The sequence below is a fragment of the Monodelphis domestica genome, chromosome 2 (genome assembly GCF_027887165.1).
Source record: "Monodelphis domestica isolate mMonDom1 chromosome 2, mMonDom1.pri, whole genome shotgun sequence".
Taxonomy (NCBI): Eukaryota; Metazoa; Chordata; class Mammalia; order Didelphimorphia; family Didelphidae; genus Monodelphis; species Monodelphis domestica.
This window is the reverse complement of record NC_077228.1, coordinates 467,419,248-467,440,906: the sequence shown is the minus strand read 5'-3', so window position 1 is coordinate 467,440,906 and position 21,659 is coordinate 467,419,248. Positions and strand designations below refer to the sequence as shown.

At 41.0% G+C, this 21,659-nt stretch overlaps 1 protein-coding gene across 1 annotated transcript; it reads right to left on the bottom strand.

The window, feature by feature from the left end:
- Positions 1–13,041: 13,041 nt before the first annotated feature.
- GPR88 (G protein-coupled receptor 88) lies at positions 13,042–19,797 on the bottom strand. The gene has a single exon (XM_056819141.1). The coding sequence runs from the start codon at positions 16,900–16,902 to the stop codon at positions 15,739–15,741; it is 1,164 nt and encodes a 387-aa protein (XP_056675119.1). The 5' UTR covers positions 16,903–19,797; the 3' UTR covers positions 13,042–15,738.
- Between the last annotated feature and the right edge of the window lie 1,862 nt (positions 19,798–21,659).

The window sequence follows — 21,659 nt, the reverse complement described above, 5'->3', positions numbered from 1 at the left end:
TTCATAGATGATTTGAATGATAGGGAGGAGAAGAGAAAGGTTTTACTAAAAATCAAAATTGCTCTCTAGACTTTATTCTGTAAACACCATTCTATGCCCTTTTTTTTTGCAAAACGAGACATTTGCCTTTCTCCCACTCAGCAAATGCTCAGAGTTAGAACTCACCATCACGAACACTGTGTTTCAGAATGGTGAACAAATATAAAACAACATGGTTGCACCCAAGATCAAAACAGTGGCATCTCATTGACTACATCATTGTACGCTGGCGAGACATCCAGGATGTACAGATCACCAGAGCCATCAGAGGAGCTGAATGCTGGACAGACCACCGATTGGTTAGAGCAACTCTTCAAATGCGCATTGCGCCTCACCATCCAAAATGTGCCCAGGCAGTTTGCGCATTTTACAATGTGAGTCTTCTTAGAGATCCATCTTATTTGCAAACATTCCAGTACTGCCTGGATGACAAGCTGTCTGCCAAGGGACCCTCACTGGAAGCTCAACCAAGAAATGGAACCAGTTCAGAGACGCAGTGAAGGAAACATCCAAGTCAGTCCTAGGCCCCAAACAACACAACCACCAGGACTGGTTTGACAAGAACAACACTGCTATTGAAGACCTATTGAGCAAAAAGAACAAAGCCTTTATGGAGTGGCAAAATAACCCAAACTCTGCTCCTAATTCAAGTCTCTCCAAGCCACAGTGCAGTGTGAGATCAAGAAGATGCAAGACCGATGGTGGGAAAAAAAGGCAGAAGAAATCCAGCGCTTTGCTGATACAAAAAAACTACAAACAATTTTTCAGTGCCCTCAAGACTATCTATGGGCCATTAAAACCCACCACCACTCCCTTGCTATCCTCTGACAGTGACACTTTCATAAAAAATAAAAAAGGCATCAGCAACAGGTGGAAAGAACACTTCAGTCAGCTTCTCAACCAACCCTCTTCAGTCGACCAAAGCACCCTTGACCAGATGGCACCATTGAACAACTTGACGTCCCTCCTTCAATAGAGGAAGTCCAAAAAGCCATTAAACAAATGAGTGCAGGCAAGGCACCCAGTAAAGACGGGATCCCAACCGAGGTGTACAAGGCCTTAAATGGAAAGGTGCTCCAGGCATTCCACATAATGCTGACCAGCATATGGGAAGAGGAAGACATGCCCCCAGAACTCAGAGATGCCTCCATCGTAGCCCTATACAAGAACAAAGGCTCACGAGCAGCCTGTAACAACTACAGAGGCATCTCACTACTCTCCTCTGCTGGAAAGATCCTCACCCGTGTTATACTCAACAGACTCTTGTCATCTATTTCAGAGTAGAACCTGCCTGAATCACAATGTGGCTTCTGACCAGATCGTAGCACCATCGGCATGGTCTTCACAGTGAGGCAAATGCAGGAAAAATGCCTTGAGCAGAACCTGAGTCTCTACATTGTCTTCATAGACCTGACAAAGGCGTTCAACACAGTGAACAGGGACGCATTGTGGGTGATCCTCAGCAAGCTCGGTTGCCCAGCAAAATCCATCAACTGATCCAGCTCTTTCATGTCAACATGACAGGGGAAGTCCTATCTGGTGGAGAGACTCCCGATCGCTTCAACATCTCCAATGGCTTGAAACAAGGCTGTGTCCTTGCTCCGGTGCAATTCAACCTATTTTTCACCCAAGTATTACAACATGCTGTGATGGATCTAGACCTGGGCGTCTACATCAAATACCGACTGGATGGCTCACTATTCGACCTTCGCCACCTGACTGCAAAAACAAAGACAACAGAGAGACTCATCCTGGAAGCTCTCTTTGCAGATGACTGTGCTCTCATGGCCAACCAAGAAAATTATCTCCAAACCATTGTGGACAGGTTCTCCACCGCAACAAAACTGTTTGACCTGACTATCAGCCTGGGCAAAACAGAGGTGCTGTTCCAACCTGCACCAGGGAGGCCAACGAACCAGCCGTGCATTACAAAAAGCATGCAGCTTTCTAATATCAACACTTTCAAGTACCTGGGCAGCACCATCACCAACGACGGGTCCCTAGACCACGAGATTAATGCCAGGATCCAAAAGGCCAGCCAGGCACTCGGGCGGCTGCGCTTCAAAGTCCTCCAACACAGAGGTGTAAACACTGCAACGAAGCTCAAAGTGTACAACGCAGTGGTCCTCAGCTCGCTCCTGTACAGTTGCAAGACATGGACACTGTACCGGAAGCACATGAAGCAGTTGGAGCAATTCCACCAACGCTCCCTCCGGTCAATCATGAGGATCCGATGGCAGGACCGAATCACCAACCAGGAAGTCCTCGACAGAGCCAACTCCACCAGCATGGAAGTCCTGGTCCTCAAAACCCAGCTACGATGGTCTGGACACGTCATCCGCACGGACCCACAGCGAATACCAAGACAGGTATTCTATGGTGAACTGTCAGCTAGACTCAGGAAACAAGGCCGACCAAAGAAAAGATTCAAGGATCAGCTAAAGTCCAACTTGAAGTGGGCTGGCATTACATCAAGGCAACTAGAACTCGCTGCCTCTGACAGAAGCAGCTGGTGAACCCACATTCACCATGCCGCCACCACCTTTGAAGATGAGCGACGTCCATGTCTTGCCACTGCCGTGAACACAGACACCAGGTCACAACCGCATCTCCCGTAACAACTGGCGTCCCATGCCCCGTGTGCCACAAACTCTGCGCCTCAGCCTTTGGACTTCAAAGCCACATGAGGGTACATCAATAGATGATAATGCACAAAGACAATCGTCATTCTCAGTCACCGAGAGACTACCACTAGTCTTAGAGATCCTCTCCCATTCTCCATGCTCTTTTCAGTATCACTGGTGGTACCTCAGGAATCATGCTGGTCAGCTCCTGCAGGACCCTGGGATAGGGGACATTTGCATCGGTCCCCCTGAAGTCACCAGAAGGGAAGTGCTTTCTGACCAAGTATTAACTTCCTATTGACCATTTTTTTGGTCTTTCCCAGTGCAAAATTCATTATAGGTTAAACAATCATGCATTGGGTACCTGCTATGTTCCAGGCACTATTCTAGGAATTACAAAGACAAATAAACAATCCAGCTCTGGAGGAGTTTACATAAATACAGATACTTATATGTACATATAGGGCAGCTAGGTGGCACAATGGATAGAGTGTCAGACCTAAAGTCAGGAAGACTCATTTCCTTGAGTTCAAATCTGGCCTCAGACACTTACTAGCAAGTCAATTGACCCTGTTTTCTAAGTAATATCATCTACAAAATGAATTAAAAAAGGAAATGGCAAACCACTCCATTATCTTTATTTTTTAATTGAAATTTTTTATTTAATTAATTTAGAATACTTTTCCATGGTTGCAAGATTCATGTTCTTTCTCTCTCCTCTTCACACACCCCCTCCCAGCCAACACGCAATTCCACTGGGTTTTACATGTGTCATTGATCCAGAACTATTTCCATATTATTGATATTTGCACTAGGGTGATTGTTTAGGGTTTATATCCCCAATCATATCTCCATTGAACCATGTGATCAAGTAAATGTTTTTCTTCCAGCATCTTTATCTAGAAAATACCAAATGGGGTCACAAAGAGTCAGACATGACTGAAAAGCAACAACAATATGAACATATAGGGATGTATATTTATAAATATGTACATATACATATATGATATAAATGTAGGAATATAATCTATTTTCTCCAAAATTGGAGCCTTATTGGGATCATGGTTCTAATCTCACATCTATGGTTCCAGGATTCTAAATCTTAAGTTCTTTAGCAGAATAGAAGTCTGCACCTGATTATAGTTCTTCCCTGTTCTCAGTCTAAAATGTTAATAAATCAAAGCAAAGGTTTTTATAAAATCTGTATTACAGTATAAATTAAAGTAAGGAAAGATTAGTTGTGATAAAAGCCATTTTGTTGCTTCAAGTGGGGAAAAAAAGTCACTCCTATCAGTTTACTTATTTCTGACAAAGGATCAAGAACAGAGCAACACAGAGATAAAAATCTGAGAAGATATGGAAATGATAATTGACTATAGCTAAAAATAGGCCTCCACAGGTTGGGACTTTTACATCACAAGCACTGTTGGCAGAATGTCTGGGCCTTCATCTGCAAGTATAACCGGGACAGAGTCCTCTGATGGGAATTAAAAGTTTTGTTTTAATGTTTTGCTTGTGGGTTGAACCCTATTATAATTAAATTTCTCTGGAGACTTTATCTTAATTGCATAATTATTATTTATTAAATAGGGGAAAAATGCAGGCCAGGAGAGAGAAACAAGAGCCATCTGCTCTGATAGGTGCTGAGCAAACCCAGAGCCAGAAAAAATGGCCTCCTGGGTCAGTGCTCCCACTTCCTGTTCCCACCATTCATTTGCATTCTTTGTGATGTCATTTTTCCAGGACTTCTCTGATTGAAGGACTCAAAGACTTCAATAAGGACAAAAAGCTGGTCTTCTGAAAGCCAAGAGGAGGTGTTTTCCAGCTTAGGGGCTAGAGTCTTTATTTAAGATAGTTATTCTTTACAGATAAACAAAGGATCAAGTCTCTACTCTGCCTGTCCTTACCAAAGACAAAAGATGTAGGCAAATGGAAGGAGGACTGCACCCAATGCTGCAGCATGGGGGAGAAATGCATTCTTAGTTTTAGTTTTAAAATTCTAGGGAGAGATAAAAGGGAAAAAATGATTTTTCCATTTTTTTAAACCTTTCTTCCATCTTGGAATCCATATGGTGTATTGGTTCCAATAAAGAAGAATGTTAACAGCCAGACAATGAGGGTTAAGTGACTTGCCCAGGGTCCTACAGCTAGGAAGTGTTGAAAACCAGATTTAAATCCAGAACCTCTTGTCTTTTGATCTGGCTCTCAATACACTGAGCCACCACCTGACCTAAAATGATTTTTTTAGAATATCTCAATTCAACCTTAATTTTCTATAACTAATGACTTATCTTTCTGGTTTTCCCTTTATCTGTCTCCACCTGGGAGCTGGGGAGAGATAAGTGCAACATCTTACACCATCCTCCAGCCCACCCATCCCTACCCTCTACCTCCCCCCCCTTAATTATCTTCTCTGTGCAGATGACTCTCAGATCTAAATATCTAAGGCAGGTTTCTCCACTACCTCCAATTTAACATCACCTATTGCCTATTAGCCATTTTGAGCTTGATATCCTATAGAACATGTGACCCCTTTTATATATTCCCATGACCATCACTCTAGTTCAGATTCTCATAACCTCTGATCCATTTCAATATCCTCCTAATTGGGGATTGGTTTCCTTCCTACAAATCTGCCCCTCTTTAATCCATCCTCCACACAGCTGCCAAACTGCTGTAAAGCACACATCTGACTATGTCACTCTTTTACTTAAAACAAATAAAGAAACAAAAAACCCAAAGTTTCTTATCACCTCTGAGATCAAACAATTAAATTCAAAGCCTATGACAAAAAACACAAAATCTTTTTTTTTTTGTTATGGTGGTTGTTCAGTTGTTTCTCATGTCCAACTAGGTCACACCATTTGGGGTTTTCTTGGCAAAGATACTGGAATGGTTTGCCATTTCCTTCTCCAATTTATTTGATAGATGAGGAAACCAAGGCAGAGTTAAGTGACTTTTTCCAGAATCATATGGCAAGTAAGTATCTGAGATTTGATCTCAGGAAAATGAGTTTTCCCAACTCCAGGTCCAACATTCCATTCACTGTACCACTTAGCTACTCATCTCTCTTATTACAAATGACTTGCTAGGTATATTGTCACCAAGAGTGAAGACAGAGGGAGAAGAAGAGGGGACCTACAAAAGAATCTTGAGAAAAATCCACAGGTAGGAAATGTGATGTAGATGATAAACTAGCAAAAAGAGAGTGAGCTATGGTTAGACAGGTAGGAGTCAAACCAGAAGAGACCAGTGTCATAAAAACAACAACCATCGCAAAAATCTTGAAAGCAAAGAGGATCCAAGAGGAAAAGTGAGTAAGTAGTATCAAGTCCAGCCCTGTTCTTCTATTAGCTATGAGGTAGTTATGCTAAAGCTAAGGGTCAGGCTTCAGATTCCAAACAGAAGCTATTTTTGCCTTATCACCAGGAATGTGTTGGTAAATGTTTAACTGGCTTTCTGAAAAACAAACAAACAACAAATTGCATCCATAACATAATCTAACATTTAATCAACATTATCCACATTTCCTCCATCCATTTCTTAAATCTTAAGTCCATTCATAAAATAATAAATCAAAACATAGCTTGTAGCATTTGATGATTTCCAAGCTACAAATGCTCACACTGGACATTTGAAATTGGTTCTCCTGAGCATCTCCACTGTGCCATATAGTTCCCCCCAAATATCCCTATTAATAAGCAATTCACTAATTACCCAAGGCTACTTTTGCTACTCTAAAATACAAATTTCAACATTTCAAAGGACCTTAAGGCCACAGTGAGCTGAAGTTCAGTCAACAAACATTTATTACATACTTATTATGTCCCGGGCACTGTGCTAAATGCTTGAAGAACAATAAAATTAGGATGAAATGGGAACAAATAGGCATAACTTACCTTAAAAGGGATTTAGATTAGATTTGAAGATTTAAAGAATGTCAGACAGTAAAAGCAGCAGAAAACTAAACTAAAAGATAGTTGGTAGTTTCTTCCAATTCTATAATTCTGTGAAATAGCAAGAAACAGTGAAGGTATTTCCTAGGCTCTTTTCCCAGGGCTCACAGGACTTCTGTAAATGTCAATAACTATAGTTTGGGGGGGGGAAACAAGGGAACAAAGAGTTTTATCATGAAAGATCTGAAAAATAATTGAATTTCTTGAGCAGCTTTACCTTACATTTAAAAGGAAATTCACGACCCAGATGATTTCAGAGAAACCAGTTGGGATATAACAGCAGGATGAACATCACCAACCTGACAGCACAGTTAATACCATGATTCACAGATTCATACTCTGATGCATTGTTATGGTACTGTGGTTGCTCTGAGACATCCTTGGGTAAGGTTTGATTTAAAGGAAGTGATATTCTTAGAACTAATCTGCTAAAGGATAAACTGAACAGGAGGGGAGACCAAAAGCTGGTTTTCCTCCTTCTACCCACTGACTGATGTCATCTTTCTTAACAGCCAACATTTATCAAGCTCCAACTAGATGGTGTGGTAGATAGAGTGCTGGGACTGAGACAGGAAGACTTGAGTTCAAATCCATCTTCAAACACTTCATAGCTGTGTGATCCTGGGCAAATCACTTAACTTCTGTTCGCCTCAATTTCCTCAACTGTAAAATGGGGATAATAATAGTAACCTTTCTCCTTGGGTTGTTGTGAAGATCAAATGAAGTCATATTTGTAAAGTGCTTAGCCCAGTACCTGGCGCATGGTAGGTGCTATATAAAGGTTTATATAAAGGTTTATTCCTTTTCTTTTCAGAGTAAGGTACAATTAATTAATAAACAGCAAACAGGGAATCATAGGTATACAGAGAACATGGCCCAGAGATGTTCTTAAGAAATGCCTTCCCTTTAGCCTTTTTCCTGAAGGAAATATAATTAAAAAATAAAACTCCCAAAGAGATCAATAACATAAGATTAAAAAAGAATAATGGCAAGAAAGATGAGCTCCCAAATCACAGAATTTTCTCTGAGGGGAAAAGGAACGGTCAATAGCCATGTATACATGGCCCAGGCTTCTTGCATTCCTATATAAGACGTGGTCCTCACTTTAAAGGAACATGTTATTTGGGGAGAAAGAGTATATAAATAAAGATATAAACAATACAGGATGTGTTTGCTATACATTAAGTGAATGTTGAACCTTCAGAGAAAGAATTGTTGGAATCAGATGAATGTGGATCAAGGCATACTGTCTTTCACATCAGGGTATTTATGGTTATATTTGGGCATTTTGGTTTCGTTTTTACAACAATGACCAATATGGAAGTATGTATTTCATGATAATATATTTTTGGTCCAGATCAAATTGCTTACCATTTCCAAGTGCAGGGAAGTAAAGGAGAGAAGGAGACAGTTTGGATCTTATAATTTCCAAAAACATATGCTGGAAAGTATTCAATGTAATTAAAAAAATAAAATATCTTTGAATTTTAAAAAATAAACAAAAAAGTGAATGGTGAAAAAAATAAATACTCTAGGAGTTTGCCATAGGGAATGATCACTGTGACCTGCCCATAGCTGCAACTGAATAAGAAGATGGTTTGGTTTCCAGAGCTTTTGCCTTGGTCTCTGGCTACATCTTTGCATTATCTCTTCCACATACTCTACTTCATGCTCCTTTCCTGCCTCAGTATTTTCTAGTCTTTCCTGGTATGGACCAAACTCTACTAGATTCTGGTAGTATTTACACTCTCACTCCATTCACAACTGCTTGTTTAACCTCCTAAACTGGTTGCCTTTATGAATCCTGGGGCTTTATTTATCTCCACAATCCAGCTTCCTATTAAACTGTTTGGATCTCTTCTTAGATCAGTCATAACTAAGGTAAGAGTGATCATGGCTTTGACCCATGATGCTGAGTTTAAAGAGTACCTGCTTCAACAGCATAGGTGACAGCAGAGTATAAAATGTAGTTAGCAAGACTAATGAGTTCAAACAGGAAGCACTCACATATATGGAGGCGTGTTTCTCCTCTACCTTGCCGCCTTCTCCCCATGCAATAACCTCCAACTGCCAGAGTCTCTTTCTCCTCTCAAAAGAACTGAGGATAATCTTCATACCACTTGACCCAGCCTTGGTTTGGGATACTTGTCCCACTTACAAAAACGTATAGTCACAGCTCTTTGGGAATCATAAAAATGCTGCTGCTTGCAGTAAATGGGCAAGTTGTGGCAGTGCAATGGAGGTTTCTGCTTGCTTTCTCTACAAAGGAGAATTATATTTCGTTTGGGAAGGACTGAAAAAAATTCTTAACATGGAGTTGAAAGCCAAAATAAATAGAAAGCAAAAAAGTCCCCAGCTACCCTCAATGAGCTCATACTTCCTGGTTCAGAGAAACTACAGCTTAGTGCATTAAACGAATTAATGGATGTAACTCCTGAATCATTTTTAGTGATCTTTGAAAATCATGAACAGTGGAAGAAGTGCTGGAGAACTAGAAATGGGCAAATATCACAGTTGTTTGTTTTTTTAAAACAAAGAACATATTGTCTTCATATTCTATATAATAGTAGATTTGTTTTCCATTCTGGGAAAAAATCCAAAATAAATTATTAAAGGGATATGGATATTTAGAAAGGGAAATGGTACCCACTAAGAGCCAGTGGAGTTTCATCAAGAACAAATCATGCCTGTTCAATCTCATTGCCTTTTATGAGAAGATTGATAAACTGCTTATTAAGTGAAATTAGACATTGCCTGACGTGTAGTAGGCACTATAAAAATACATATTTTCTTCCCTTGCCCTTCCCTTCTGAACTAGGAGAATAATGTAGGCATAGTATATCTGAGTTTTAGGAAGACCTTATTTCATTCTTGGAAGCATGAAGGAGAAATATGAGCTAGATAATACTTTAAAATTTCAATTGCAATGAGTCTCGGAGATCATCTATTCCAATCCCTCTAAGAGAATTTCCTCTATCTCATCCCCAATAAATACTTTGCTTGAAAATCTCTGATAAGGAGGAACTTACTACCTCCCAGAGCAACCTATTCAACTTTCCCTACATATCTCTTCCCCTTCTCTCTCAGATTTCCTTAGGAAATCCATCTTTGCTGGATACCTCCACTTCTTTCCCTCTCACTCTCAGAAACCTTTCTATAATCCACCTTCATCATTCAATTAAAACTGCACATTCCCAAATTATGGATGCTCTCTTAATTGCCATCTCTAATGGTCTTTTCACAATCCTCATCCTTCTTGACCTTGATCACAAAGCCTCTTCTCTTAGATACTTTATTCTCTCATGTTTTCATGACTCTTCTTGGTTCTCTTTCTACCTTCTCAGTCTTTTCTTTGCTGGATATATCCAGGTCACAGCCACTAATTATGGGTTTCCACCAACATGTTGTTCTAGACTCTCTCCTCTTCTTTCTCCATATTATCTTTCTTAGTGATCTTATCAATTCCCAAGAGTTCATTTATCACCCATATGCTGATAATGGTATGTTTATATATATATATGTATGTATATAAAGAAATATGTGCATTTCCTATATTCATTATAGCAATATGTGTGTTTATGCACATATAATCTCTTTCCTGACTTCAAGACTCAAATCACCAATTGGCCTTTGCACATCTTAAATGGGATGTCCCATAGACTTCCCAAACTCAACATATCCAAATAGAATGTACTCTTTTCCCCAAAACTCACCCTTCTTAATTCCTCCCTTGTACTCATTCCACATATCCAATATGTTGTTCAGTCTTGTTTCTACCCGGACAAAATCTCTTGTGTGTGCCCCCTTCTCTAATCCACATTGGTGTGAGCTCTCTCATAATTTAGACTATTGGTGACAGCCTTCTGCTTGGTCTCCCTGCCTCAGTTCTCTCTCACACTCTTATCTAACCTCAGCTCAGCTGCAGGTATCTAATAGAATTTACTGATGGTCTCTCAGCCTTGTGATGTTCAGTATTTTATCACCATCATAAATAAAAACATAGATGTTACACTGATCAAACTTGAAATTTGTTTTTAAAGGTGAGATTACATAAGAAATAGGAACTGAAAATTTCTTGTCAAGGATAGAACAAAGGGTCAAATCTAAGCAGATGAAATTTAGAAGGATAAATGTTGTCTTCAAACTAGTTTAAAAAAATCAATTGTACAAAGTATAGGATGATGAGCCCCATAGGGTTTTAGATTGGGAAACAAATAATCTGATTTTGAATGCTGATTCTGTGTGCTTTCTTCTTTTAGTCAGTCTCTCTCTTGGTCAGGCTCTCTTGGTCTTTTTTTCTCATTTGTAAAATTATGAGGGAAGATTGGACTATTAAATAAAATATAATAATCATGTAAGTAGAGCAGAAGGGATCTCAGAAGTCACCGGCTTCAGTCGCCTCCTTTTACAAATTACCTCTAAGATGATTTTTAGCTATAAACATGATCACATGTTCACCAGGGCTTGATTTCCCCTTCTGCCCCCATCTGCCCCCCAGAGAACAATATTTTGCTGACAATCATAAGTACCTATAAATGACCCCATAGGGAAAAATTTACCAGCCCTCATCCTACCCACCACACACTAGGACTTGTCCATTCCTGGAAACCTCCATATGGTGTAAAACAACTCTCAACACTGGAGCTCTTCATAAGGAAGAATATGTGATTGTTGCCACATTTGCTTTTGGAAGGTGGGTGAGTGGGAGTGAGTGGGAGAGTCATAACTAAGTCTAATAGTCATGACAAACAAAGTGAAGGCAAAGGACAACCCACGATAGTCATTAGGATATTTTCCTCCCATGTGGATAATACATGGTTTCATTTAAATTTTTTAAAAAGCAGTATTTAACAGCAGCAACTTAAACACTTCCCAGCTCCTAGCTGTTAAGACAACTTCAGGCACTTCACAGGTTGCTTTTAAATGTACAAGTAAAAGCAATCCTGTGGAGCTAATTACCAATAAATCTCAGAATAGGTCTCACCAGCCAGGCTGAGCTAGTATAAGGAGAGTCTCAATGATAAGCTTCTCCAAACTGTAATAAATGGAGTGCCAATGGAGAGGGAAACTATGCCTATTCTCATACCAAACATGAGGAAGAAGACAGAGAAGATGACTTGATGGTGACCACAAGGGAAAATAATGGGGAGGAAAAGGGCTTCCAAAGATGTCCTTAGGGAGCAGAATCTACCAAAATCAAGGCCTGTTTCTGAGCTGGGTTCTAAGCTAATGAAATACTAAATATGCTGCTTCCTATTATGAAATTTGAGGACAGAGGTCAAAAACATCTGTCTACCATAACCAACCAATGAGGCATCCTAGAAGCAGAATCCTATCACATTTCCTTGACCACACTTACACTTGCACCACCACACTCTGGCAATAGACACAGACACCTTGTGAATCTCACATGACTTTTTAAAATGAGAACTTAATACAGTGTCTATTAGCATCTTCCCATGGCAATGAAAGACTGTCTTAAAACTAACTATTCTTATTGACATATTACATCTTCATGGCAGAAATTCTAATGGCTTTGTAGAAAATTAATCTTGAAAATTACATTCGTGAGTCTGACAAGAGTGAACATTAGAGAGGGAAAGACTCACTCAGGAAATGATCTGATATTTAACAAATTTTGGAAACCAAGAATAAAAATAAGTAAGGGAGCCAAGCAGTTGCTTTATCCTTATTAGTGCTAATCACTATCATTTGTCATGTTGTGTAAAAATGAAAGAACTAGGGGAAGCAGCCTAAATTTGAGTCAAGATGTTGGCCTTGGAGTCGAGAAATCTGACATTCAAGACCTGCAGTGTCTAAGACACTTAAGCCCTCTGTGCTTCAGTGACTTAAAAGTTTCTTTAAACCTTTACCTCAGAATCTCTAAATATTGGTTCCAAAGTAGAACAATTAGGGCTAGGCAGTTGGGGTAAGTGACTTGCCCAGGGTCACATAGCCACAAAGTGTCTAAGGCATATTTGAATCCATGGCCTCCTGTCTCCAGACATGGTTCTCTTTCTACTGAGCCACTTAGTTGCCCCACTGACTTCTTTATGATTATAAATTACAGATAAGCTGCTGATCTATTATGTTGATGGAGGGAGTCAAATCAAAGGGGGGAAAAGGCATGGCCCAGTGGTAAGAATGGAGAACTTAGAATCAAGAATATTCATGTTCATATCCTGCTTTCTAACACTTAATAGCTGTATACCACTGGGTAAGTGTTGACTTCTCTGTACCTCAGGCACAGAATTGCCTAGGATTTAGCCAAGTCACAGATGAGTTGTTTTGTTTTGTTTTGTTTTTTTGGTTAGAGGATTGTGAGGTCCCACACCCAAAGGCTTCCACAAAATCATAGATATTTCAGATAGAAACAAATGGCTTAGGGGAATAGAAAATGAGACAAAAAGTAGTCCAAGGAGTTGTGGTCTGAACTTTAATCAAATATTTTAAATGAGAAAATGTGATACCTTAGAAAACTGATGCATGCACAAGATCACTAGACCAATGAAATGCTGATCAACTGACTCTTTTAATGCATCTTTGGGGTACAGACCTCGTTTAAAACATCTGAGCTATATATTCTTCCCTATAAATCAGTTCTTTCAAAAACTATCATAATATCCCTAGCCACAAAAGTCAGTATTTATAATTTGAACAGCTTTTCTACATGAAAAAACACATGTACTAGTATCCCTGTAAGATATATGGTAGGACCCCTTTGGAGTATTTATGGGAGGATAGGAGACAAGAGCTTCAAAGATATGGGAGGGTGTAAGTTGCATCCACAAAGGAAGTGTACACAACAATGAGGTTCTATAACTGATCTACTAAAGTATCAAAGAACTGTTATACAGTTGTGTGAACAGTCATAATTACTCCATTAATTCAGACAAAACCCTCATACATTTGGAAGTCCATGCCTAGGGAAAGTGATGCCATAGTGAAGGTAACTAATAACAGTTCCACCAGGAAGTTAATACAGTAGATTGAAACTAAGCCTGGTTTCTAATTGGTTAGTCACTTGTCTAAGATACCTCTATACCCCCCATATATTGGTTGGTTTTTCCCTTTGTACTGGAAGAGGACCAAAATGACATCACTGGTGATGTCTTTTGCCTCACCCAAAAATTGATTTAAATGAGACTGAATTACACAAAGTCATTGGCTTCACTCTCTCTTCCAGAGTCATCAAAGTCCAGTAACAAGACAAAAGTCAAGACAACTGGTGGTGGCTCAGGATGCAGTAAAAGATCTTGGCATCATCTGTGTCGAACCAAGCTCTAAGAGCTCCACACCCCAGTAAACTGTGAGCTAAACCAATAGAGAACTTGAACCCATTGGTGAGTAAGAGTGGTGTCTACCTCAGGCATATGATGAGAACAATTGATTCCAACAGCCATGAAGGCAGTGGAAGCAGATGCTGTGCAGGGCTTAGAGCCCTCATAAATGACACCAAAGCATTTTGTTTTGTATTAGTAGGAGAGTCATGATTGCTGTGGGGCTAGACTTGCTGTAACTGGCTTTCCAAATACTGATATAGTATTACTTTTAAAACAAAAAATAAATTAGAAGCATGACTTTCCATTTTGATCCCCAAGAATGATTTTATTTGCTCTTACATAGCGAGTGGCCATTTTAAAATAATTTAACAAATAGAAGATTTGCTTAAATTATAACTTGTAGACACTATTTCAATTTGCATTTGCATTTTATATTCTCCATATTAAAGTCCTCATATACATATGAACAATGTTACTAGAAGTACTAAATTGAAACCGACATCAACGTGCTATTGTCTGGTATTCTAAACCCTAACCACATAGATAACTTTGCACAAACCAAATCATGTTATTGGTTCATCTTGCCAGCTATTCTGTCTACAAATATTAAACTAGAATTTTTCTTTTGAGTCAAGAAAGAATAAGAAGAGCCCTATATAACTAGAGGTAAAGCTTTTTGATTGAAGTCCTTAAGGAAAGGCCACTTCTCCCTGAAGAAGTAGAATGTCCAGTGGCTCATGGCTAATTGGGCATAGCCTTCATCTACTACCTGTACTCTCCATAGGTTCTAACACTTAGGAGCATGCAATAGCTGCTAAGTTTAGCTATGAAGTCATTGTACTATGAGTGTTTAATGTGCATTGAGATATTTTTAATGTTAAGCATACAACAGAAATTCTTACTCTCCTTAGCAACCATTAAATTACAGAATAAAAAAAAACTGCAATCACACTTGGAGGGCAAATAGAAGTTACAAGATGTTGGCATGCTATAGAAACCATGAAATCATTTCCTAAAGTAAAATGTCCCTTCATTTTTTTGTTTTCACAACTGCCCTACTGCTGCTGTCTCCTTCTGTGAACTCCCAGGCTGCCAAATATCAAGTGGTATCCAAAGACACTTCTTAGATCTAGGAATATAAAAGACTTAATGAATTCTCAATTTCCTCCCTGAGAGAATCTCATTCAGAAATGATTTTGTCATCTCTGAAGCAAAGGCTTGCGGAAGGACCTTAAAGATAACTCATATTTTGCAAAATTCTGCTACTACACTACTTGGGCTAATAATATATATTGGATAAAGAACAGAGACCAAATCAAAGTTAGCAGGTATGTCCTAAAAATCATAGCATAAAGAATCTTTGCCCCATGCACACCCAGGGCTTTTAATAAAATATTATACAATTAAGGGGAGAATAATCACGGTGAGTGATTCAAAGGGAAAAGGCGAGTTAAGCTATAGTAAGCATTTTAAGGTTTCAAATGAAGTTCGATGTGCGTTTAAATTGCCAGCTTCTGGGGTCCTAAGTTTCCTCCTGTCAGCAGTCTGAAGGTACCAGCAGTCAGTGGACTGAATGACTCTGGGGAAGAAAGTGACAGTTTTCTTTTCCCTGGGCCACCCCCACCCCATCCCTTTCCCGTTCTGAGTGAGGGAGATAGAGATTCTGGCTGTCCCTAAGAGGAGAGCTGGATGAAGTTCCTCATGCCAGCTTTATTGCAGTGTATTTCATGAGTCTTCTTCCTCCCTGGAGGTGCTGCTTTGGAAGAGGGGACGGCCGGGAATCCGGAGTCAGGTAACTTCTCCTTCTCGGTCGCCTGGGCTGCCCTGGCAACCACGTCACCAGTGCTGGCCAGCAGCCCGGGTGCCCAGCTGTGCTTGGGACACGGCTGGTACAGCAGTGGCTGCGGCGGCAGCGGCCGCCGCGTCCCCAATGCCGGGGAGTACAGAGCGCACCGAGCGGCGGAACTCCTCGTTCTTCCAGGTATAGAGCAGGGGGTTGAGGGCGGACAGAGAGCAGCACAAGAGCCAACTGGCCGCCTGCAGCCCCCAAGGGACTGGCAGCGAGAAGCCGCTGGCTAGGCTCACCCAGACGAGGGGCTGTGTGGCCAGCAGGAAGACGCAGCAGAGAAGGAGCACTGACAGCCCGTTGAGGCGCCTCTGAGCCCGGCGAGGATGCAGAGTAGGCGGCAGAGGCTGAGCCGCTGCAGCGGCCGCTTGGGGCACAGGGTGCGGGTGCGGGGGGCCGGGAGCGCTTGGGAAAGCGGCGGCGGCAGCGGCACAGCCGGGCAACTGGTGCAGCAGGTGGAAGTTGAGCACGCTGACCCGCTTGACGCTGACCCGCACCCGGCGCACGATGCCCAGGTAGCAGTGCAGCAGCAGCGCTGTTTGTACCAGCAATGCCAGGGCGGCCAGAAGCGCCGGATAGTGCACCTCCGGGGGCACCCTGCCGGGCGGTGCTGCCCAGGGTGGCAGCAGCAGCACAAGCCCCAGAGCCAGTGCCCAGGACAGTGCCAGCATTCCTGCTGTGTGGCGCCGCTGGTACAGCACCTGGTAGGTGACTGGTGCCCTCGTGATGAGCAGGTAGCGGTTCAGGGCTACCAAGCAGTGGGACAAAAGAGACACGGTGAGGCCAAGACCCAGCAGCCCTCCCCGCAGCAGGCGGTAGCTACCCCCAGCGCCGTCCCACCCCCCTGGAGGTTCGGGTGAGGCATTCGGGAGTAACCCCAGAACTGCCTCTTGCGGCATCCAAAGGGCGCACACGCTCAGGTCAGCGGCACAGCCGTTCACTATGAAAGCATTGCTGGTGGTCTGGAGCTTTCGGAAGGACGACACCAGGTAGATGACCATGCCGTTGGCCAGCGTCCCCCCGATGGCCAGGCCCGAGTAGAGGAGGGACACGGGGATCCGGCGGCCTGCCCACGAGCCCTCCTCTTCGCACAGCAGTAGCAGCGACCCCTCAGCACTGGAAGTGGTGGTGGATGTGGAGGAGCTGTTGGTCATGCTGGCTTCCACTTTCACACACAGCACTTTAACTTTGACTTCTTTCTGAGGGCTCCATTACCTCCAAAGCTGCCCCTTAGGGCCAACAAAGGTGGAACTCCACCCTCTCCTCCCAAGCAAAAGACTATGGAAAAATGGTCTGAGGTGAAAGAGTCGGGAAGGGTCAGAGAAACTCCGATGTAGCAGGTGAGTTTAATTTCTGGTAGCAGGTACTTGCTTCAGGAACGATCCCCGTTTTCAGCAGGGACGAGGCAGACAGCAGCAATAGCAGGAATGCGCTCCCTCCTTCCAAATGGAAATGGTGCCAGCTGGAACACCCACTTCCAGGCGCCAGCAGGTGTACCGCAGCTGGGAAAAATGTCCGGGAGGAGTATTGAAGATGGGATAGAGGAACAGGAGATACCTTGCTCTCAAGCTAGTACCCTGGCTACAGTAGAAGAGGAAGTGATGCTCAAAGCACCTTGTCTCAAAAGCAGCATCTATAGTCCCAGGAAAACACCACCAGAGAAGCTCCACTGGGATCAGTGCCAGTAGCATTCCCAATCCTCACGAACTGGGCACATGGTCCAAGGCTTGGCAGCAACGGCAGCAGTAATAAGCAAGGAGGAGCTTACCAGCTGTCAGCAGTGTCAGAGGGAAGACTATCTGACTTTTTAGCAGCCTAAAAACCCACCGGGGAAGCAAGCACTCACCGTCACAGTAGCAGAGGGTAGAAGCCTGTTGGAAAAGCAAAATCAGAGCTTGTAGAGCACGCTGGGCTGAGAAGCAAGAGTGGTGGCTGATGTGATACAGCCTCTTTCCACTCAGCTCACTCCAGTTATTCATCATCCAGGGTAAATTCAGCCTTTCCACGCTTTTCATGAATTATTCAACAGCCTTCAAACTTGGGAAGGGAGGAAAAATATCTTGCTCAGAAAGTCTTGCAATTAGGGAGTTTCTTTCTCTCTATCCTGTACTCTCTCCTACTCCCTCCTATACATTTCTTTTCCCTTTTTAATCCTCTTCTTCCCTCTTTAATAGATTTAGAATCTTATAGGTCTAAAGAACCTTTATCCCAATCTGATTCACAGACTAGCTGGAAATGTCGCTGCTGAAATAAATACCTTATACCTATATCTTCCTGAAACACTAGTTTACTGGGGAGTCTCAGTTTCTCTATGTAAAATGCAACAAGAAGTACTTAAGTAATTATCCACATGTAATCCCCCCATGTTATTATTTTACTTTCCCATCCAGTCCCTTTCCAGAGGTTGTAAAGGAATGGGGAAGTATGAATTTCATTTTCAAAACAGCTGCAACAAGTGGTCACTTGAATCTGTATATACACAAATTGCCACTGAGAAATGTATTGTCTCAAGTCCTTTCCATTGTTGGGTTCGGGTTTTTTTTTTTCTTCAAATAGTGAAATGGCCAAAAGTCGAATAATGGAGAAGACAGGAATTATGAGCAATCTGAATAGAAAAAAAATCAGATCCAAAGTGATAGAAATTTGGTTGCTTGCTTTCAAATTTATTTCCTTCTGAATAGGTCCTGGATAAGGCTCTCTTGTTTGAATTTGTAAATGTTTTGTTGGATGCCAGAAGTCTTCTACCTTTCCTGAAGGGAAATTATGCTTAAGGGGCAGAAAAGCACACAAAAAACTGCTTCCACAAAAATATTTAGTCATTTTTCTGTCAAATCTGACTCTCCATGACCCCTTTTGGGGTTTCCTTGGTAAATACCATAACAGACTGCCATTTCCTTCTCCAGCTCATTTTCAAAAGGAGAAAATGAGGCAAAGTTAAGAGACTTACCCAGAGTCACAAAACCAGTGTCTTAAGCTGCATTTGAATGCAGGAAGATCAGTCTTCTATATTCCAAGTCCACTCTGACAGAAGCAGCAGTGTGTTGAGGGAAGGATATGAAGATAATAGTTTTGTTGAAGGAGTTGCCATTAACTATTTGACATTAGGTCAATCAAAACCTTCCTTCATGATTTAGTAATTTTTTTGCCTATGATGAGAGGCTTAAACTAAATCTCTTTCTGGATCTAAAATTTAGTTATAATTAAAATTTGTAAAAGTTAGCCCTGACACTTCTCTGACCAAGGTGGATACCTCACTTCAGTTCAGGAGAAAAAATCAGATGATAATCAGGTTCAAAAGTCTGATATTATATAAGGTGCAAACTATACCTCTGGGCTTTGTTTTCTCATCTAAAAAAAAGATTCTAAATTTCTCTCCCTTTCAAAGAAACAATACTGAGTACTTAACGATTGTAAAGTGCTTGAAGAGGGTAAGTGCTAAATATTACTAAATTAAGTCTAACCTATTTATACTGTTACTCAAATGGTGGTGATCTCAGACTTTAAAACTGGATTTTTGCCATCTGGAGTCTTCTGTAACTGAATGATCCAGGGATTTGGACATTTTTTTTTATATTAAAGAGTATCCATCTAAAGTATATTTACAGAGCACAGTACAACACAAAAAGCACCTACTGTGTACAAGACAAAGGAAGTAGTGGTGTAGGCAGTTGTTTTTTCTACCCTAGGAGTTTGGTTGTTAGAGAAAAGATGTCAGAGAGCAGTTTGAGAGGATAGCAGTGTAAGGTGAAGGTCTTTTAAGGCTAATGGAGATTCAGGCTTGTTTGTAGACCGAAGGAGAGGTGTAAAATAAAGAAAAATTTAAGATTAGGAAAAGGATTAGGATTAATTCGAATGTTTGAGGAATTGCAGGAAGGAGAAAAGATTAGATTGTACAGGTAGAGAAGGAGAAAAGATCTAGGGTATGAGTAATTACAGGCACTAACAATGCTGAGGAAAAGTGCCCCCTCTTCTTTTGAATTTGGAGCAAAGGAGGAAAGAATGGGGATGAAAGGATGAGCTGAGATCCTCATCTGAGAAGCATCATGGAATTATAGAATTTTGGAGCAGAAAAATTTTCAAATTTATCTAGTCCATTTCCCTTATTTTACAGATGAGTAAACTGAGGTCCACAGAAGAAAAATGATTTTCCTAAGCTTTCACGGTTAGTGGCAGAGCTAGGTCTCCTGACTCCCTACTTAATACTTATTGTATCCATTACACCAGAGACTCTTATTTTCTCTTTGTACAACTGAGTACATTATAAAAACAAGAAAACCAAGACCATAAGTTTTCTTGAAATCCTTTACAGTTGCAGCTCACAATTAACATTAAATCCTGTCCACTTTTACTGTCTTAAAAAGAATTCTCCATTAAGCACCAAAACAGTGATTGAATGTTACAGATTCAGGTTTTTGGTTTTCTGTCCCTGGGCAGACCTGAAAGTCAATGTTGTCAGACTCTAGCACTCAAAGGCTTTTCAGTGGGCTTTAGAAAGCTTTCTGCTTTCATCCAGAGTTTCCTTGGTCCTAGCCTTCCAGTGGATGTTCCCCAGAAAATTCACTCCCCCTTCACTTTGGTCTCTTAGAATCACTAGTTTTCTTTAAAGCTTAACTAAAGCACCACTTCCTAAACTCCCACCTCCCTGCCACTAAATTCCCTTGTATTTTTTTGTATCTATTTTATGCATACTTATATATGCACATGTCTTCTTTTCCCTCACGGACTACAAACTCCTTGAGGACACCGACTATTTCATTTTTGTATTTTATGCCCAGCACTTAGTATTGTACCTGATACATAACTGGAACTTAATCCATATTTGCTGATTGATTGATTTCCAGTTCTATTCATTGTTGTCTCCCTCCCTGATCTCCCACCCACTGATAAGCTCAGGATTACATACAACCCCTTTAGAGATCTGAGCCTTGAACTCAGAACTAGAGTTTCTTTTCAGGTCTCTTTTTATTTCAGCATAACACACACACACCCTTAAACATAAAAACCCAACTGTTGAGTCCCCTTTCCAGTGTTCTTTTCACTGCACCAACTCAGATGAACTCCAAGATATCCATTCCCTACATTTTATAAAGTCAAGTCCATCCCTAGACATTCAGAGTCCCTTCCTATTTATGGAAAGCCAGGCATCTCTATGCATTTATACCAGTAGGGCATCTTCAGCCTGATTCTTGTTCTTTGAAGAGTTGCTTTATAAAGTTTCCAAGGCATTTCTTTAGTGACCTACATTCCCCATTTGCTTGTAGCTTTTTTAAGAATACCATTCTTTGGACCTAAAATTGCTCTGACTTCGTATCTCTTCTAGAAAAAACTTACCCCCTCCCCCATTAAAGCATTTGATTTATTTATTTTTATCTGCTTTAAAGGCCTATGAGACTGCTGGTGTTGATGACAGGATATAGAAAGGAAGGAAACTTTCTAGAAATTAGAAATACCTTCTGATGATTGTTTTTGTGTTGAGATGGAAAAGAAAATTCTTTATTTTTTCAGGTACAAAAATGTATGGGTAATTAGTATGTTCTGTCTGAGAGTCAAAAGTATTATCGAAGCATGAAGATAAAGACTTAACCAGAATAGACTCAGAGTCTAGTTCAAAAGCTCCCAGTGTTCATTGCTGTGAACTAGTCCCACAACTACAGATTGTCATTCCTAAAGGTCTCCACTTCCTGCAAAGTAGAGCCCAGGGACCATTTTCTAAGTGAGACCTTCCTTGATCACTCAAGTCTTTAGAACTGTCTTTCATGAAGTAACTTGGTATACCATGGTATATACTTTTGCATTCACTTACCTGTATACAAGATGTACTCCCTTTCCAATGAATTGCAAGCTCCTTGAGATCAAGAATGGTTTCATTTTTACCTTTGTAGCTGCAGAAGGCTTTGCACATTGTAGATGC